This window comes from Sciurus carolinensis, chromosome 13, assembly GCF_902686445.1.
Source record: "Sciurus carolinensis chromosome 13, mSciCar1.2, whole genome shotgun sequence".
Lineage (NCBI taxonomy): Eukaryota > Metazoa > Chordata > Mammalia > Rodentia > Sciuridae > Sciurus > Sciurus carolinensis.
In genome coordinates, this window is record NC_062225.1 from 24,989,539 (window position 1) to 25,009,263 (window position 19,725).

A 19,725-nucleotide genomic window follows, 5' to 3' on the forward strand; every position below is an offset into this window, starting at 1 on the left:
AACCCCAGCTCTCTCATTTTATTTTGAGACAGGTTCTCACTAATTCGTGCAGGACTGTCCTGAACTTGTGGTCCTCCAGTATCAGACTCAAGTAGCTGGGATTACAGGTGTGTGCCACTTTGTCCAGCCTTTGTCCAGTTTTTAATCAGGTTAATTGTTTTTGTTGCTGTTGAGTAGTGTGAGTTCTTGATTTATTTTGGATGTATGTGGAATCCTGTGTCAGATATGTGGTTTGCAAAATTTTCTCCCATTTTATAATCTGACTTTTCATTTTGCTGATTGTTCCTTCATGGTGCAGAAACTCCTTAGTTTGATTGAGTCCCATTTATTTTTACTTTGTGTCCTGAGTCTTTGGTCGTGATAGCCAAAAAGAAAAATAATAAGAAGAAAAAGATTGTGTATTAAGGGAACTTTTCTCCATGTTTTATTCTAGTAGTTTATGGCTTCAGGTCTTACATTCAGTTTTTTTTTTTTTTTTTTTTTTTAATTAAAATCCATTTTGAGTTCATTTTTTGTGTAATATAAAATAAGGACCTATATGAAAATCCAGTTTTCTCAGCACCATTTTATGGAAGAGACTGTTCCTTGTTTAGTCTCTTGGTGCCCTTGTTGAAATATTTGACTATACATATTTGGGTTTATTTGAAGCTCTCTCTTTAGTTCCATTAGTCAGTTGTATATGTTTTTTATGTTAGTATCAAGTTTTGATTACTATCGTTTTGTAATACAATTTTAAATCAGAAAAGTATGATGCCTTCAATGTTTTCTTTCTCAAAATTGCTTGGCTCTTTGTGGTCTTTGTGGTTCCATATGAATTTTTAGAATATTTTTTCCTTTTTCTGTGAAGGATGCTATTGGAATTTGAGAGGGATTGCATTGACAATGTCATTTTGAGTAGTATGGACTTTTTTTAAATACTTTATTTTTAACTTTTTTTTTCATACATATATATTACCCTATATATATATAGGGTAATAATGTAGTATGGACATTTTTAACAATATTAATTCTTCCAGTCCATGACAATGGGATATCTTTCCATTTATTTGTGTCTTTGTCAGTTTCTTTCATTAGCACTTTATAGTTTTTAGGATACAGATCTTTCATCTTCTACATTAAATTTATTCCTAAGTATTTATTTACTTTTGATGCTACCATAAATAGATTTTTTTTTTTTAAGTCTTCTTTGGATTGGTAGCTTACCTACTGACCTTTTGCATGTTGATTTTGTGTCCTGGGACTTTACTGAATTCATCATTAGTTCTAACTCTGTGTGCACACACTTGTGTGCATGCATTACTTTTGGGGTTTTCTGTATATGGGATCATGTCCTCTTTGAACACAATTTTACTATTTTCTTAGAATTCGTATGCTTTTTTTCCTTTTCTTACCTAATTTTTTAAAGCTAGGTCTGCGGAATGTATGTTGAATAGACGTGGCAAAAGTAGGCATATTGATAAGAAAAATTGTTACGTATTAAATGCTTTTTTGCAAGCAAAACACAAATAATCTGACAAAATGAATAATTCAACTTAGGTCTTTGCATTTTTGAAATTTAAGCAATATATAATAATTAGTATTGAGTGACTATTATAGAATTTTGAATAAACAACATTTTTATATTGGTTTTCACTATACAATATTCATCAGAAGATACCAACAGAGTTCTCTTAGGAATGGCTTCCATACCTTTTATTGTAACATGATACAAGTTTTTCAGAATTTTCTTGACAGGACTGGGATTTCTTGGTAATTTTTATGAACTCTGATGTAATGGTGTATGTGAACAAATTACCAGTCCTTATGTTTACTTGGTAGATTAATGACTCCTGTATCTCTTGTGTTTCCATTGTATGCTTGCAGTTCATGGAGTCTCTGACAAAGATGCCATTACTTAGAAGGCATTATTAAAAATGTCAAAAGGAGTCCACTCTCACCACTCCTATTTAATATAGTGCTAGAAGTTATAGCTAGAGCAATTAGGCAAGAGAAGGAAATAAAGGGATAAAATAGGAAAAGGAAGAAGTCAGATTATCACTGTTTGAGGTGATTTAGTCCTAAATTTTGGATCTTTAAAAGATCCAAAAAACTCCACCAAAAGACTGCTAGAACAAATAAACAAATTTGGTAAAATATCATGGTTACAAAATCAACATTACAAATATCAGTAGCTTTCCTATATGCCAGCAATGAATCTGCTGAGAAAGAAATCAGGAAAAAGATTACATTTGCAATAGCCTCAAAAAACCAACCCCCCAACAAAAAGCAAAAGCAGAAAATCCCCAAACAAAAAGCAAGCAAACACAAAACCTAGGAATAAAATCTAACCAAGGAGGTGAAAGACATCAACAATGAAAACTATGGAACATTGAAGAAAGAAATTGAAGAAGACCTCAGAAGATAGAAAGACTTCCTGTGTTCATGGATATACAGTATTAATTTTGTTTAAATGGACATACTACCAAAAGAATAAACAGATTCAATGCAATTCCCATTAAAATACCAATGACATCCTTCACAGAACTAGAAAAAACAATCCTAAAATTCATTTGGAAGTATGAAAGACCCAGAATAGCTAAAGCAATCCTAAACCAAAAAAGCAATGCTGGAGGCATCACAATACCTGACTTCCAAATAGTGCTACAGAGTTATTAGTAACAAAACCTGCATAGTATTGGCATAAATAGACACATAGACCAATGGTACAAATAGAAGAACAGACAAACCCCCACATTTAGTCATCTAATCCTTGACAAAGGCACCAAAAATATGCATTTGAGAAAGACAGTTTCTAGGACAAATCGTGTTAGGAAAACTGGTTATCCATATGTGGAAGAATGAAACTAGACCTTTATCTCTGTCCCTGCACAAAAATAAATTGAAAATGGATGAAAGACTTAGGAATTAGACTAGAAACTAACTGTGCAACTCCTAGAAGAAATGTAGGGTTAACACTCCAACATATAGGCAACAGGCAATGACTTTCCCAATAGGATCCCTAAAATTCAGGAAATAATGCCGAACTAATAAATGAGATAGCATCAAATTAAAAACTTCTGCACAGCACAGGAAACAATTAATGTGCTATAAAATGGGAGAAAATCTTTGCTATCATTCTTCTGACAGAGGATTAATATGTAGGATATATAATGAACTTGAAAAACTTAATACTAGCTGGATATGGTGGCACACACCTGTAGTCCCAGTGGCTCAGGAGGCTGAGGCAGGAGAAATGAGAGTTCAAAGCCAGTCTAAGCAATTTAGTGAGGACCTAAGCAACTGAGTGAGACCCTGTTTCAGAATAAAAAATAAAAAGGACTGGGGATGTGACTCAGTGGTTACGTGCCCCAGGATAATCTCTGGTATCAAAACCAAACACTAAAAAACTAAATAACAATTAATAAATGAGCAAATGAATTAAACGACATTTCTCAAAGAAGAAATACAAATGGCCAACAAATACATGAAAAATGTCATCATCATTAGCAATTAGAGAAATGCAAATCAGAACTACCCAGATTACATCTCATACCAGTCAGAATGGCAGTCATAAATACAAATAATAATAAATCCTGGAGTGGATATGGAGGAAAGGAGCACTTTTACACTGTTAATGGGATTAAAACTAGTATAACCACTGTGGAAATTAGTATGGAAATTCCTTAAAAGACTAGGCATAGAACCACCAACTGACCCAGTTATACCACTCCTTGGTATTTATCTTAAAGAAATTAAAAGTCATCATGGCGTATACCCATATTTGTAGCAGCACAATTTATAATAGCCAAACTATGGTACCCGCCTAGGTGTCCATCAACAGATGAATGGTTAAAGAAAATGTGGTATATACACACAACGGAGTTTTTTTTTTGTACTGGGGATTGAACCCAGGGGCACTTAACCACTGAACCACACCCCCAGCCCTTTTTTCATTTTTTATTTTGAGACAGGGTCTCACTGAGTTACTTACGACTTTACTAAGTGACTGAGGCTGGCTTTGAACTCAGATCCTCCGGTGCTGCTGGGATACAGACATGAGCCACTGTGCCTGGCCACAATGGAGTTTCATTCAACCATAAAGAAAAAAATGAAATTATGTCATTTGTAGGAAAATGAATGGAACTCAAGACCATTATATTAGGCAAAATAATTCAAACTTAGAAGATCAAGGGTTGTATATTTGCTGTCATGTTACCCCCCTGATGGACAGAATCACAGACTCTAGGACAGGAGTCTCTGGTGTTTCTCCTTTGCTAGCAAAGCAATAAGACGAATTTTTCCTATTTCTCAAAATCATGTCCTCATTATTGGATTAGTATTGGGGACCAGGACTGAGCTTTTGATAACAAATTGGTGATCATGAAGGGACCATAGAACAGCCCCTGCTCGGGTTTTCTTGGACAGTTCTGTCATTCTGGGCACCCCCCCCCCTTCCCTTTTCCATGCTGAGGATGCAAGGTGGCTGGTGAGCTTGTTGAGGACCAACTGCTAGAGAATTAGGAGACCGATTGAGTTTGCCTCAGGTCAAACTGGAGAAACTGTTGCTATGAGTAAAGGGAGGAACTGAGGGAATGTCCTGCAACTGCTGAAGCTCCTTTTGCTTTGGGTAACACCCACTTTTTCTCCCTGAACTGTACTGATAATTAATCAATTGATCTATGTTGAAAAAAATAAAACTGAACTCAGTAAATTCGCAAAACTCTTGGCCATCTGCGTGGTCGGTCCCTGCCCTAGGTATGCCTTTTCCAGTCGCCCTGCCACCCATGGACCTCTGGACTGCCCTGATGGTAAATACGTTTGCCCCACCTGAGAGAGAATGGGGACTTTGAGTCACTTACACCCATCTTTGCCCTCTCTCTGCAGGAAGCAGCTTGGAGATGTCATGGCCCATTTTTCCGTAGAATGGAATATAGAAATGGACAGTGGGGGGGCTTGGGGAGATAACTCAGTTGGTAGAGTGCTTGCCTTGCAAGCACAAGGCCCTGGGTTCGATCCCCAGCACCCCCCCCAAAAAAAAAAAAAAAAGAAATTGACAGTAGGGACATGTCACAGTGGTCCACTTATGTTTTGAATATAGCCCCTACTTCGACTTATTTTTAGAATGGACATATTTCTTTTCCTCATTCTCTCCCTTTCCTAATCTCAAGGAGAAACTGAATTATCTTTCTTCAGGGTTCTTCAGAGTTATCTGTCCTTGATCACATACCTGTAGGAAAACAAGTAATTCGGACTTCCAAGTCTGTCCTTACAATAATTTCAGTAATTTTAGACATGTTTATCTGACTTCCTCCAGATGTCAAACTTTCTTTAGAGGGAGTTGTAAATCTGATTGTAAAGCTGTGTCTTCAAATAAACTAAAGTGCATAATTCAAAAAGAAAAAAAAAAAAAAAGAGGTGAACTTGCTTGTTTCTACTCTTGGAGAAAAAGCTTTCAGTCTTTCATTGAGTATGATATTAACTGTGGGTTTTTCTTTTTAGGTAGTTTTCTTCAGTCTTAGTTTGTTGACCATCCCCCCTCCCCCACAATGAAACAGTTTTGGATTTTATTAGATACTTTTTTTGTTTTCAATTGAGATGACTATATGATTTTGTCCTTCATTCTATTAATGTGGTGTTGTAGGTTGATTGATCATTGCATTCTAGAACCAAATCTTGCTTGGTATGTAATCCTCTTAATGTATTGTTGAATTCTGTTTGTGAATGTTTTGTTGAGGATATTTGCATCAGTATTCACTAGAGATACTGAACTACATTTTTCTTGCAGTGTCTTTGTCTAGCTTTGGCATCAGGGTAATACTAACTCAGAATGATTTGGAAGTAAGCTTTCCTCTTCAGTTTTTTTGTGGGAGTTTGAGGACGATTGGTGTTAATCTTCTCTAAGTGTTGGTACAGTTCTCCTCTGAAGGCATCTTGGTCCTGTGGTTTTCTTTTTGGGAAGTTTTTGATGATTCACATTTCTTATTACTTGTCTGTTCAGATTTTCTTACTTTTTCAGGATACAGTCTTTCTTGGTAGTTGTGTGTTTCTAGGAATTTATCTGTTTGTTCTAAATTGTCCAATTTGTTACCAGTACAATTGTCATTGTATTCTCTCTTAAAAGCCTTCTTTTTTTCCTGTGGCATTATAGGTAATGTCCCTTTTTTTGTTTCTGATTCTAATATTTGAGTCATCTTTCTTTTTTCTTAGTTTACAAGTTGTTATTCTTGGTTTTATAGTTTTTTCTGTTCTCTCTTTTTAAAGCATCTCTGCTCTATTCTTTCTGTTCCCTTTGGGTTCAGTTTGTCCTTTTTCTAGTTCTTCAAATATAATTGCTTGGTATTGACTTTGTAAAAAATGTAGTCTATTTTAAGTTTTTTTTATTTTTATGTTTTAATGTGATCTTTTAATACTATAAATTTCCCTCTTAGCACTGCTTTTGCTGCAGTGCACATATTTTGGTATATTGTGTTTTTTTTTTTTTAATTTGTCTCAAGTATTTCTCATTTCCTTTGTTACTTCTTTGACTTTTTTAATAGTGTGTTCTTTAAATTCCACAGATTGATTCTCCAGTTTTTTTCCGCTGTTGCTTTTTTTTTGTTCTTTTTAGATATACATGACTGTAGAGTACATATAAATATATTATATATATAATATATATGTTTTAATTTTTTTTAGTTGTCAGTAGACCTTTATTTTATTTATTATATGTGGTGCCGAGAATTGAACCAGTGTCTCACACATACATGGAGTATAACGTATTCTAATTAGGATCATACTCTTACAGTTGTACATGATGTGGAGTTAACTTGGTTACATATTCATACACAAGGATAGGAAAGTTATGTCCAATAATTCTACGTCTTTACTATTACCTCCCCCTCCCTTCCCTTCATTCTCTTGTCTAATCAAGAGGACTTCTGTTCTTCTCTTCCCCACCCTCCTTGTGTGGTTAGCATCCAAATATCAAAGAGGACATTTAACCTTTGGTTTTTTGGGATTGACTTATTTTATTTAGCATAATGTTCTCTAGTTCCATCCATTTACTCGCAAAAGCATAATTTCATTTTCTTTTAATATCTATTGTGTATATATATCACATTTTCTTTATCCATTCATTTGTGAAGGGCACCTAGGTTGGTTCCATAGATTGGCTATTGTGAATGAGCTGCAATAACATGGATGTGGCTGTGTGTCACATCACTGCTGATTTTAAGTCCTTTGGGTGTACACTGAGGAGTTGGAGAACTGGATCAAATGGTGGCTCCATTCCAGGTTTTCTAAGGAATATCCATACTGCTTTCCAGAGTGGTTATACCAACTTTGTAGTCCCACCAGCAATGTATGAGGTGAACCCTTATCCCCACATACTCAACCACCATATATTGTTGTTTATTATTCTTGATAATTGCCAATCTGACTGGAGTATTAATTGCATTTCTCTAAGTGCTAGAGATGGTTAACATTTTTTCCTCTATTTGTTGCCTATTGTATTTCTTCTTTGGAAGAGTTCCTTTGCCCATTTATTGATGGGTGATTCATTTGTTTAGGTGTTGTTTTTGAGTCTTATTATCCTGGAGATTAATGCTCTATCGGGGGTTCAGGTGGCAAAGATTTTTCTCCCATTCTATAGGCTTTCTCTTATTGTTTCCCTTCTTGTGAAGAAGCTTTTAGTTTGATACCATCCCATTGATTGATTCTTGATTTTACCTCTCGCACTATTAGAGTATGGTTGAGGAATGTGGTTCCCAAGCTAACATGACTGGAGAGTTTTGGCCTGCATTTTTCTTCTAGTATGTGCAGCGTTTCGTTCTAATGCCTAACATCCTGATCCACTTTGAGTGAGTTTTGTGCAGGGTGGGAGATAGGGGTTGAATTTCATTTCTACTACATATGAATTTCCAGTTTCCAAGCATTACTTATTGAAGAGATTATCATTTCTGCAAGTATGTTTATGGCACCCTTTGCGAGTAAGAGATAACTATTTATGTGAGTAGTCTCTGTGTCTTCTGTTCCATTGGTCTTCATGTCTGTTTTTGTGCCAATATCATGCTGTTTTGTACCATAGCTGTGTAGGATAATTGAAGGTCTTTTATTGTAATGCCTCCTGCGTCACTTTCTTGTTGAGGATTTCTTTGGCTGTTCTGGGCCTGTTATTTTTCCTGATGAATTCGTGACTTTTTTTATTTTCATGAAGAAGATCATTGGAATTTTGATGGGAATTGCATTGACTCTGAATAGCACTTTGGTAGTATGGTCATTTTGACAATATTAATTCTGCCAATCCAAGAAATGGGAGATCTTTCCATTTTCTGAGGTCTTCTTCAATTTCATTCTTTAATGTTCTGTAGTTTTCATTATAGAAGTCATTCGCCTCTTTTGTTAGATTAATTCTAAATAAAAAGTTATTTATTTATTTATTTATTTATTTATTTATTTATTTATTTATTTATTTTTGAGGCTATGGTGAATGGGATCCTGTTTCTGTTTCTCTTTCATCTGATTCATCATTAGTGTATAGAAACACAATTGAATTATGTGTGTTTATTTGTACCCTGCTACTTTGCTGAATTCATTATGAAGTTTTCACTAGAAGTTTTCTGGTAGAGTTTTTTGTGTCTTCTCAATATAGAATCATGTATTGGCAATGAAGGATAGTTTGAGCTCTTCTTTTCCTGTTTGTATCCCTTTATTTTGTCTGATTGCTCCGGCTAGGGTTTTAAGGACTATGTTGAATAGGAGTGGTGTTGTTCCTGTTTTTGTCTTGTTCCTGTTTTTTAGAGGAATGCTTTCAATTTTTTGATTTTAGAATGATGTTGGTCTTGGGTTAGCATAGGTAGTTTTTACAATGTTGAGTTCCCCAGTTTTTGTAGTGTTTTGAGCATGAATGGATGCTGAATTTGTCAAATCCTTTTTCTGCATCTGTTGAGATTATCATGATTCTGTCTTTAAGTGTTTTGATGTGATGAATTGATTTCCATATGTTGAACCAACTTGCATGCCTGGAATGAACTCCACTTGATCATGGTGCACTCTCTTTTAAATATTTTTGTGTGTGATTTGCCAGTATTTTGTTGAGAATTTTTTTGCCTCTGTATTCATCAGGGATATTGGTCTGGTTTTCTTTTCTTAATATGATTTTGTCTGGTTTTGGTATCAGGGTGGTATAGCTTCATAGAATGAGTTTGGAAGAGTTCACTCCTATCTACTTCATGGAATAATTGAGAAGTATTGGTTTCAGTTCTTTGAAGGTCTTGGTAGAACTCTGCTGAGAATCATCTGGTCCTGGACTTTTCTTTCTTGGTAGGGTTTTGGTCGGTGTCTTCAATTTCTTTACTTGAAATTGATCTATTTAAATTTTCAATGTCCTCTTGATTTAATTTGGGTAGGTCATATGTCTTTAGAAATTTGTTAATGGCTTTGTGATTTTCTATTTTGTTGGAGTATAGATTTTCAAAGTAGTTTCTGATATCTTCTCTATTTCAGTGGTATTTGTGGTGATACTTCCTTTTTCATCACAAATTTAGTAATTTGAGGTTTTTTTTTCTTTTTTTTTCACTAGTGTGGCTAAGGGTTTATCAATTTTATTTATTTTTTCAAAGAACCAATTTTTTGTTTCATTGAGTTTTTTGAATTTATTTTGTTTCAATTTCATTAATTTTTGACCCTGGTTTTAATTATTTCCTGTATTCTACTGCTTTGGTGTTGATTTCTTCTTCTTTTTAGAAGGACTTGAGATATAAAGTAGGTTATTTATTTGGTGACTTTGTTCTTTTAATGAATGAGCTCAATGCACTGAACTTTCCTCTTAGAATTGCCTTCATAGTGTTTCAGAGATTTTGATATGTTGTGTCTCTATTCTCATTTACCTCTAAGTATTTTTTATTTCATCCTTCATTTCTTTATCTATCCATAGGGCATTATTTAGTCTCTAAGTGGTAAAGTAGCTTTAATTTTTAAATTTTATCATTGATTTCTAATTTCATTACATTACGATATGATAGAATGTAAGGTATTATCTCTAGTTTTGTATTTGCTAAGAGTGCTTTGTGGCCTAGGCTATCTTCTATTTTAGAGAGAATTCATGTGCTACTGAGAAGAAAGTGTATTCAGTCATTGATGTATTAAGTATTCTATATATGTCTATTTAGTTTAAATTATTAATTGTATTTTTTAGTTATGTAGCTTCTTTGTTTAGTTTTTGTTTTGAAGCTCTTTTGATTGGTGAGAAAGGATGTTGAAGTCATCCAGTATATTGTATTGTGATCTGATTCTTGAAATTGAGAAGAATTTGTTTGATGTATGTAGATTCTGTATTATTTGGGGCATAAACATTGAGATTGTTATGTCTTATTGATATGTAGTTTCCCTTTAGCAATAGACATGTCCTTCTTTGTCCCTTCTGATTAATTTGGACTGAAGTCCACTTTCTCTGATATGATGATAGAAACCCTTGTTTGTTTTATGCGAGTCCATGTGAGTGATATGTTTTTCCCCATCCTTTCACCTTCAGTCTGTGGATGTCTTTTGCCTATGAGGTGTATCTTCTTAAAGCAGCATATTGTTGGCTTATTTTTTAATCCAATCTGCCAGTCTATGTCTTTTGATTAATGAGTTAGGCCATTGACATTCATTGTTATTTTTGAGAAATGATTTTTAATTCCTTGTTGTTTCGATTTATTTCTGATTTTTAATTTGAATTAGTTTCTTCTTTGATTGACTATTCCTCTAGTGTAGCTCCTCCCTTTTTTATTATTCATTTCCTCTTCATGAAATATTTGTTCAGTGTGCTTTGTAGAGTAGACTTTCTAGTTGAAATTCTTTAACTTTTGTTATTATTAGTTTTTATTTCATCATCAGTTCTGAAGCTTAATTTTGCAGGGAATAGTGTTCTTGGTTTACGTTCGTTTTCTTTCAGAGCTTGTATATATTATTCCAAGACCTCCTAGCTTTTAACAGGCTAGGTTGAAAAATCAGCTGAGATCTGAATTGATTTTCCTCTAATTGATTTTTCTCTGACAGTGTTTAGACTCTGTACTATTCTGTATGTTAGGCATTTTCATAATAATGTGCTTTTGTGTGGGTCTGTTGTAATTTTTATATTCGGCATCCTGTATGCCTCCTGTATTTGATTTTCCATTTTATTCTTTCAGTTTGGGAAATTATCTGATATTATTTCATTTAAAAAATTGCATTCCTTTTGGTTTGTTTCTGAAGCCTTCATCCATTCCAATAAATCTTTAATTTTGTCTTCTCTTGGTATCCTATATTCTTGGAAGTTCTGTTTCATGGTCTCAACATTTTTTCTTCATGCTCAACTTTATTTTTCAGATTATTGTTTTTTATATTTCATTTTCTGAAACTGTTCTACCAAGTGATCCATTCTGTGGTGATTCTTGCCAATGAATTTTTGATTGGTTTATCAAGTCCCTTCATTTTGATTTTCTGATTTTTTTCCCCAGAATCTCTTTATTGAAGTGATCTTTTGCTTCCTGAATTTCTCACTTACATTGTCCTTACCTCACAGATAACTATGAAAATCTAACCTTTTCTGACATTTCTCACTGTGGTGTCGAGGATTCTGTTCTGGAAATATTTGTTTATTGGGAGTGATTTGCTTCCTTGCTTTTTTCATATTGTTTTATGTGTGCTACCCATCAACAGTTGAACTTGAGGCAGTGAGTTTATACCCTGTGGACTTATAGTACTTTATACACAATTTATAACAACCAATGAAAACAATTTACAGCATTAAGCCAAATAGCTCGATATAAATCTACAGTGTTGTTTATCAGAATAATCCAGAAATGATATTAGTTATTGCCCATGATGAAAACAGTAAGTTTACAAAAGGGTTTACAATTTCATGTGGTGACCAGGGATAGAACAGAAGTGATGTAGGATGTGATGAGTATGAGGGAGGAGGAGAGAAATAGAAGTAAAAAAATTAAAGGAAGAATGAAAGAGAGAAAGTAGAGATTGACTGTTAGTAGATGAAAAGAGAGAAGAGAGTTGATGGAAACCAATAAGTGAGAAAAAAATACATAATAAAAATTAAATAGTAAAAAATTGAAAAATTCAAAAAAGTATAAGATTACAAGAAAAGATCAATATATCCTAGTCAGTCAGTATATCTTAGTCCTCAAAATATTGATCTATCAAGAATAACTGCCCTCAGAAAATGCTAGAAATGAGAAACAGTAAAGATACATAAATATGTGTAAGTATCCAGTTCAAGATAGAGTTCTTTAAGAGGAAAGAAGAGATTGGGTAGAAAACAGTTTGTAGGTTCGAGAGCTGAATAGGGAAAATGCAGAGACCATGTTTTTGAGGGGAATATCAACAACAACAAAACATAGAAGTAAAAGAAAGGAAGAGTGAGAGAGCAATAGAGTTGGCTATTGGCAAGAAAAAAGAAATAGAAACAAAGATACATTAGAAATTGTGAAAGATACATTAAATATCAATCCAAAATATAGTAATCAAACCTTAACCTTCAAAAAACAGCACAAAAAATAAATACCTTCAAGAAATGCTAAAAGTGAAAAGCAGAAACAAAAATGAATGAGTGCAATGTATAAATGTCCAACATGTATCACTCAGCATACAGAAACAAAACAAAAACAAAATAGCCAATGAGAGAACTTGGCCGGCCATCTGTGCCAAACTGCCCTTGTGTTTCTCAGCTTCCCTTCTTAGCAGGATTGTGTGAGTGCTGTGGAAGATGCTTTCTGCTTCACTTCCAGGGTATTGTTGCTGCTGGGTTCTGTGAGAAGAATTTCTGCAAGTGAAGCTCCCAGGGGTGGGGATTAGGTCTGGTATTGGCCACAGGTATTTTATTGGGTGGGGAGTCATCAGGTGCTAATGAACCAACACACTTGGAGGATTTTTTCCCCCTACTCTCCTCAGGGCACACTCAGAGGAAAGGGGAGTCCGTATTCCACCAGTTCTGTTTTTCAGGGATACTGTCCTTTTTGGTCTGTCATGTCTTGTTTTGGATCACTGAGTTCAGTCACCCCACCTTCAGTTTCTCTCTGCCACTGGTCCTGCGAGCCTACAGGGTTCAAGGGGAGAGGGCTGACTTTCTCAGGCCTCTGTGATCTTGTATTACCCCAGGCAAAATGGTCTCCATGCCAGAAATTCTCAGTTCCTGAGATTCTCTGCTTTGCTAGGCTCAGTTTACATCTTTGCAGTTGGTGTCTGCCAGATTCTCAGTATTGATTTCATCCCCTGAATTGATGCGGACCTAAGTTCCCGGTCTGAGTTTGTGCCCTTGTCTCAGGAGGTAGTAAAATGTCTCCAGCTTCAGCTTCTTATTCGTTGCTGGCAGACTGTGACTCTCGTGCTCAGGATCAACCCTGGTCAGGTTACCCCTCCAGATCCCTGGGATTCCCCACGCCAAGACATCCCCAGTACTTTTGATCTTTTGTGACTTGTGTATTAATTTTCCCAATTTCTGATTGGAGCTCAGCTCTAGTTCTGTTCCTTATCCTTGTCTGATGTACCCCCAGTCTCCCAGTCTTCAATGCTCTCTGTCCAACATTGAGTATGGGTGGGGTATTTTTACCCCACTCACCTCACAGAGAAGTCGTTTTCTTGCTGTTTGCATCCAGAGTCATGGAACTATGAGAAAAAACCACTTCCTGCTAATCCACTGTCTTGTCTCTCCTTGTAATCTTGCTTTTAACAGAGTATTATTTTGGTTTCTCTCTGCACCCCTTTCTCTGTTGTTTTTGTGATTGTTGCTTCCTTGCTGCTGTGGCTTCTTTTAGAACAAGGTACCACATAGGAAGCTTTGGGTTCTTGTTCTGCAGAGTTATTGGAAACATCTCTGGAACCATTCCCTGAACCATTGGGTGATTTGATCCAGGTCATTTTTGTGTGGTTGCCTTTGATCTTTGAATTTGTACAGGTTTAGCCTTGGACAGTGGTCACAAATTCTCTTGCGTTTTTTAACAGCTGGAGAATCTGTCCCAACCTCTGAATCACACAAGATCATGACTTTTGTTTTCATTCCCTATGTTATGAGTTGATTTTTAACCCCTACTAATAGAATCAACTTCTTAGCTGTAAGCAGTAAGATTTAAAAAGAGACAACTTGCTTGTTTCTGCTTTTTTTTTTTTTTTTTTTTTTAAACTCTTGGTTTATAGGAGGTTAAGGAACTGTTGTAGTTTATTGGAAAGCATATTTGATCCTAACCGGGTAATCTTAAGTCCTTGGTTCCTTGTTTTTAGGTGAGGATAATAACTTGGATAGAGGTTTTGAAGCCAAAATGTTATTTATGTGTAAGTGGTTTATAAACTGAGAAGTATATTTAAGTATTAGGTTATTTTATTGTTGTTTAATTGTACAGGTTGTGGTACTACTCTAAGTCTGTTTCTGACTTTCAGGTTCTTCCATTGGCCCATGTCATGTATTGGCAACAATCACCTCAAGGCGATATTAGAAAACGAATTTCCGACAGTAATGCAGCCTCATCAGAAACAACAGTCCAGTGGGATTCTGGGGATGATCAGGTATGTCTGGGGTTGAATTCTCAAACTTTTTTTTCTTTTGGTTAGCATACAAGAAGTTCTGTGAAGCATTGTTAAGAGGTAGTTACTATTCCAGTTTTCTAATAGATCTTGTAACTTATGTAGAATAGCAGTTTACTTTTTTTTTTTTTTTTTTTGCCTTAGGACCCTTTACGTTCTTTAAAAGTATTCTAAAGAGATTTTTACATGGTTATATAGATATTAGCATACAATAAATTTTCAAATTAAAATATTTAGTTTAGAATTATAAACCCATATATACTACCAAAAATGTGTTTTAAAGTGAAAAATGACTTCTCAAACAAAAGTGAGAGAGTAGCATTGTTTAACATTTTTATAGATTTCTTTAATATATGATTTAATTGGAGACTATTGGTGTATTAGGCTTCTTCAGAGAAATAGAATCAATAGGATAGTGATATATAAGCACATACCACACACACAGATTGGCTTTATTTTAAGGAATTGGCTTATATAATTATGGAGGCTGAGAAGTCCCAACATCTGTAAACTGAAGACCCAGGAACAGTATATAGTTTCTGTCTTGAGTCCAAGGCCTAACAACGTTTAGAGCCCACAGTGTAAGTTGCAATCTGAGTCTGAAGGCAGAAGACCAATGTTTCAGCTTGGAGATACCAGAACTAATTCTCTTTTGACTTCCTTTTGTTTTGGGGGGGTTTTATGGGATTAGATTAGGCCTACCCACATTGGGGAGGGCAAATCCTTATTTAGTCTACTCATTTAAACATACCCTTGCAAACAACACTTAGAATAATGTTTAACCAATATCTGATTACTACCTGACCCAGTCTTTTGATACATAAACTAACTATCATCATTATGTTTTTACATCTGCTTCTGCAATTAGTCTGTTGGGATATTTTGTTTTGGTTTAAATATATGAAGGAAATCTGACTTGCCATATATACTTAGAAAAGGGTGCACATCATTGTTTGCCTGAAAGCATGTCAGTGACCCCCAGGGATCCTCAGACCATGCTTTGAGAACCCCTGAACTAGAATGTAGTCATAAACTTAGAAGAAATAGAAGAATCATGAGCAGATGGGAAAGTCTCATATATGGCTACTGGAAGGAAATGTAGCCTTAGTCATAATGGTTAAATATTGAAGGTTAATTTTCTGATAACTTGAGTATTGGGAATTCTTCCAGTATCTTCAATGTTCCCTAAATTGCAGTGGGTACCTATTAAATGCAAGATATGGAGAAAAGGGGAGAGAGAGAGGAGTTAAGAGAAGTCCTGATCAGGCAAAGTACAATACTCAGGGGCCATTAAATAAAAGGGGATTGTTATGGATTAAGTTTTTTGTGTCCTCTTATTGATATTTTGAAATCCTAATGCCCAGTATCTCATAATGTGACCTTTTTAGAAATAAGGTGATTGTAGATGTGCTTATTAAGTTAAGATGGGGCCATAATGGGGTAAGATAGCCCCTTCATCTAATATGGCTGGGATCATTTTAAGAGAACGCCATGTGAAGAGAAAGCACACAGGGAAGAGGACAGTCATGTGAAATTGGAGGCAGAGATTGTAGTTATGCTGCCAGAAGCCAGGGAATGCCAGGGGTTGCCAGAATGTCAAAGTAGAAAGGAATTCCCCTATAAGGTTCAGAAGGAGTGTGCTCTGCCAACACCTTGATTTCAGACTTTTGGCCTTGGAAACAGAGAGTAAATTTTTGTTGTTTTAAGTCATCTGGTTTTTGACCTTTTGTTATGGTAACCCTAGGAGACTAATACAGTTTATATTCCTAAATAGATTGATATTCCCTGACAGCATACTTATTAATCTATGTTTTGTTATTTTAACAAAATACCCGAGACTGAGTATTTTATAAAGAAAACAACGGTTATTTAGCATACAAAATTGTAGAGATTCAAGAGCATGGCACTGACGTATACTTAGCTCTGGTGAGGGGTCTTAGGGTGGATGGCATCACAGTGGTGGGAATGTGTACAGAAGAGATCAGATGGTGAGTCAGAAAGACCAAGAGAGGGTAGGAACCAATCTTGCTCTTACAACAATGAGAACTGTTTTTTTTTGTTGTTGTTGTTGTTGATTAAAAAAAAAATTAAAAATATATAGTTTTTAGTTGTAGATGGACACAGTACTTTATTTTATTCATTTATTTTATTTGGTGCTGAGGATGGAACCCAATGCCTCACACATGCTAGGCGAGTACTCTGCCACTGAGTCACAATCCCAACCCATGAAAACTGTTTTTAACTTACTTTCATGAGAAGAAACTCACTCTGTGATATAATCATTAATCCCTTCTGAGGGCAAGTGTCTGTAATGATCTCATTATCTTGCACTAGGACCACCTTTTAAAGGTTCCTCTTAATACTACCACACTGGGGACCAAGCCTCTACCACCTGAACTCTTAGAGGACAAACCATATTTAAACCATAGCAGCATGTTGATGGTAGAACACAGTTTAAAAATTGGTGCTTTCCTATTTTCTTGATTTATAGAATATGAACTCTGATAGAGCCTAAAGCACTTCCAGTTCTGCTTTATGTCTCTGTTCATTAGAATAGCTGGAACATTATGCCACTTTGTTTTCTGCCTTCTTTTTTCATTCTGATTTTTCTGTGCATTATTTATCCTTGATGCCATCATGTTAATTACCTCTCTTTAGTCACTGGAAACTGTAGCTCTTGCTACATTTCTTCCTCTTTTAGTTTTTTTTTTTCATTTCAACTTACTTTACCCATTTAGTTTGAATGTGTCTCCCAAAGTTCACGTATCAGAAACTTAATCCCCAATGCAATATTATTGAGAGGTGGGAACTTCAGGACACGATTAGGATTAAAAAGTCTTGAGCCTCATGAAAGGATTAAGGTCATTGTAGTTTTGTTACAAAACCAAGCAATTTCAGATCTTTCTTTCTTCTTCTTTTTAAAAAATTGGTTCTTTTAAATTGTACATAACAGTACAATCCATTTTGGTATGATCATACAACTTGGAATATATCTTATTCTAAATCAGACCCCAGTACCTTCAATACAAATGTCTCACTTTCTCTTTCCTTCTAGCCATGACTCAGTTTAATATTTTGGCCCTGTTATAGTGAAATTTGCAAGAATGATCTACAGTTTCTATTTCCTCTTTCCTTACTCTCTTTTTTTAAAGTCAGGGTTATTGATGTATAAATTAAATAGAGCAAAATTCAGTCTTTGAGATAGATATATTGGTTTTTCAGTGAGCTTTGAGAAATACATATGGTCACGTAAACACCAGTACCTTGAGATATACAATGTTCCTATCGCCCCCAAAGTTTCTTAGTGCTCCTCCCATGCTGATTGGATTTCTACCCCTGTAGTTTTTGCTTTTCTGAATTATACAGTATGTAGACTTTTGTATCAGGCTTATTTCACTTGATACATGCTTCTGAGATTCACCCATGTTGCATGTACCAATAATTGGTCCTCTTTAATTTTTTTTTTTTTTTTTGTAGTTAGGTACTTTTGAAAAAATTAACTAATCATTTTAAAAAAATTTTATTTTTACAGACTGTATTTTGATTCATTGTACACAAATAGGGTAAAACTTTTTATTTCTATGGTTGTACATGATGTAGATTCACACTATTTGTGTATTCATACATATGCATAGGGTAACTATGTCCGTCTCATTCCACTATCTTTCCCTCTCCCACCCTCTCCCCACCTCATTTCCTGCTACACAATTCAAAGTTTCAAAGTTCCTCCATTCTTCTCTAACTACCCCTGCTGACCCCTGCCCTTATGTATCATCATTCACTCATCAGAGAAAACATTCATCCTTTGTTTCTTTGAGATTGTCTTATTCACTTAGCATGATATTCTCCACCTTCATCCATTTACCTGCAAATGGCATAATTTTATTCTTTGTGGCTGAATAATATTCCATTCATCTATTGAAGGGCATCTAGGTTGGTTCCACAATCTAGCTATTGTGAACTGAGTTGCTATAACATTGATGTGACTATGTTACTATAGTATGCTGATTTTAAATCCTTTGGGTATAAATCCAGGAGTGGGATAACTGGGTTAAATGGTGGGTCCATTCCAAGTTTTCTGAGGAATCTCCATACTGCTTTCCAGAGTGACTACACCAATTGCAACTCCACCAGCAATGTAGGAGTGTGCTTTTTTCCTCACATCTACGCCAACACCTTTTATTGCTTGTGTTCTTGATGACAGCCATTCTAATTGGGGTGAGATGAAATCCTCGGATGGTTTGATTTGCATTTCTCTATTTACTGGAGATGTTGGACACCTATTTATCAACTTATTTTTCGAGCGCCTGTATATCTTCTTCTGTAAAGTGTCTTCCCAGTTCCTTATTTATTGTTTGGGTTCTTTGAATTTTTGGTGTAAAGTTTTTAAAATTCTTTATATAAATTTTGGAGATTAGTGCTGTATCTGAAGTGTGTGGAAAAGATTTTCTCCCACTCTGTAGGCCCTCTTGTCACATTTTTGTTTCCTTTGCTGAGAAAAAACTTTTTAGTTTGAATCCATCCCAATTATTGATTCTTGCTTCCATTTCTCGCATTCTGGGAGTCTTGTTGAGGAAGTCTGGTCCTAAGCCAGCATAGTGTAGATTTGGGCCTACTTTTTCTTCTGTTTGGTGCAGGCTCTCTGGTTTAATTCCTAGGTCCTTGATCCATTTTGAGTTTAGTTTTGTGCAGGGTGAGAGATAGGGGTTTAATTTCATTTTGGTACATATAGCTTTCTATTTTTCCCAGAACCATTTGTTGAAGAAGCTATCTTTTCTCCATTGTATGTTTTTGGCACCTTTGTCTAGTATGAGATAACTATATTTATGTGGGTTTGTCTTTGTGTCCTCTATTCTGTACCATTGATCTACCTGTCTATTTTGGTGCCAGTACCATGCTGCTTTTGTTACTATTGCTCATAGTATTGTTTAAGGTCTGGTATTGTGATGCCTCCTGCTTCACTCTTTCTGCTCAAGATTGCTTTGGCTATTCTGGATCTCTCCTTTTTCCAGATGAAGTTTATATTGCTTTCTTTATTTCTATGAGGAATGTCATTGGGATTTCAATTGGAATTGCAATGAATCTGTATAGCTCCTTTAGTAGTATGGCCATTTTGACAGTATTAACTCTGCCTATCCAAGAACATGGGAGAGCTTTCATATTCTAAGGTTTTCTTTAATTTCTTTCTTTACTGTTCTGTAGTTTTCAGAGGTT

The 19,725-nt window shown here is 35.3% G+C and overlaps 1 protein-coding gene across 1 annotated transcript in view; it reads left to right on the forward strand.

Annotated features, from left to right (window-relative positions):
• Alms1 (ALMS1 centrosome and basal body associated protein) overlaps positions 1–19,725 on the forward strand; it is a 226,398-nt gene that overhangs the window by 22,959 nt on the left and 183,714 nt on the right. Inside the window, 1 exon segment of the mRNA XM_047522128.1 lies at positions 14,368–14,493. Within this exon segment, the coding sequence (XP_047378084.1) occupies positions 14,368–14,493 (126 nt within the window).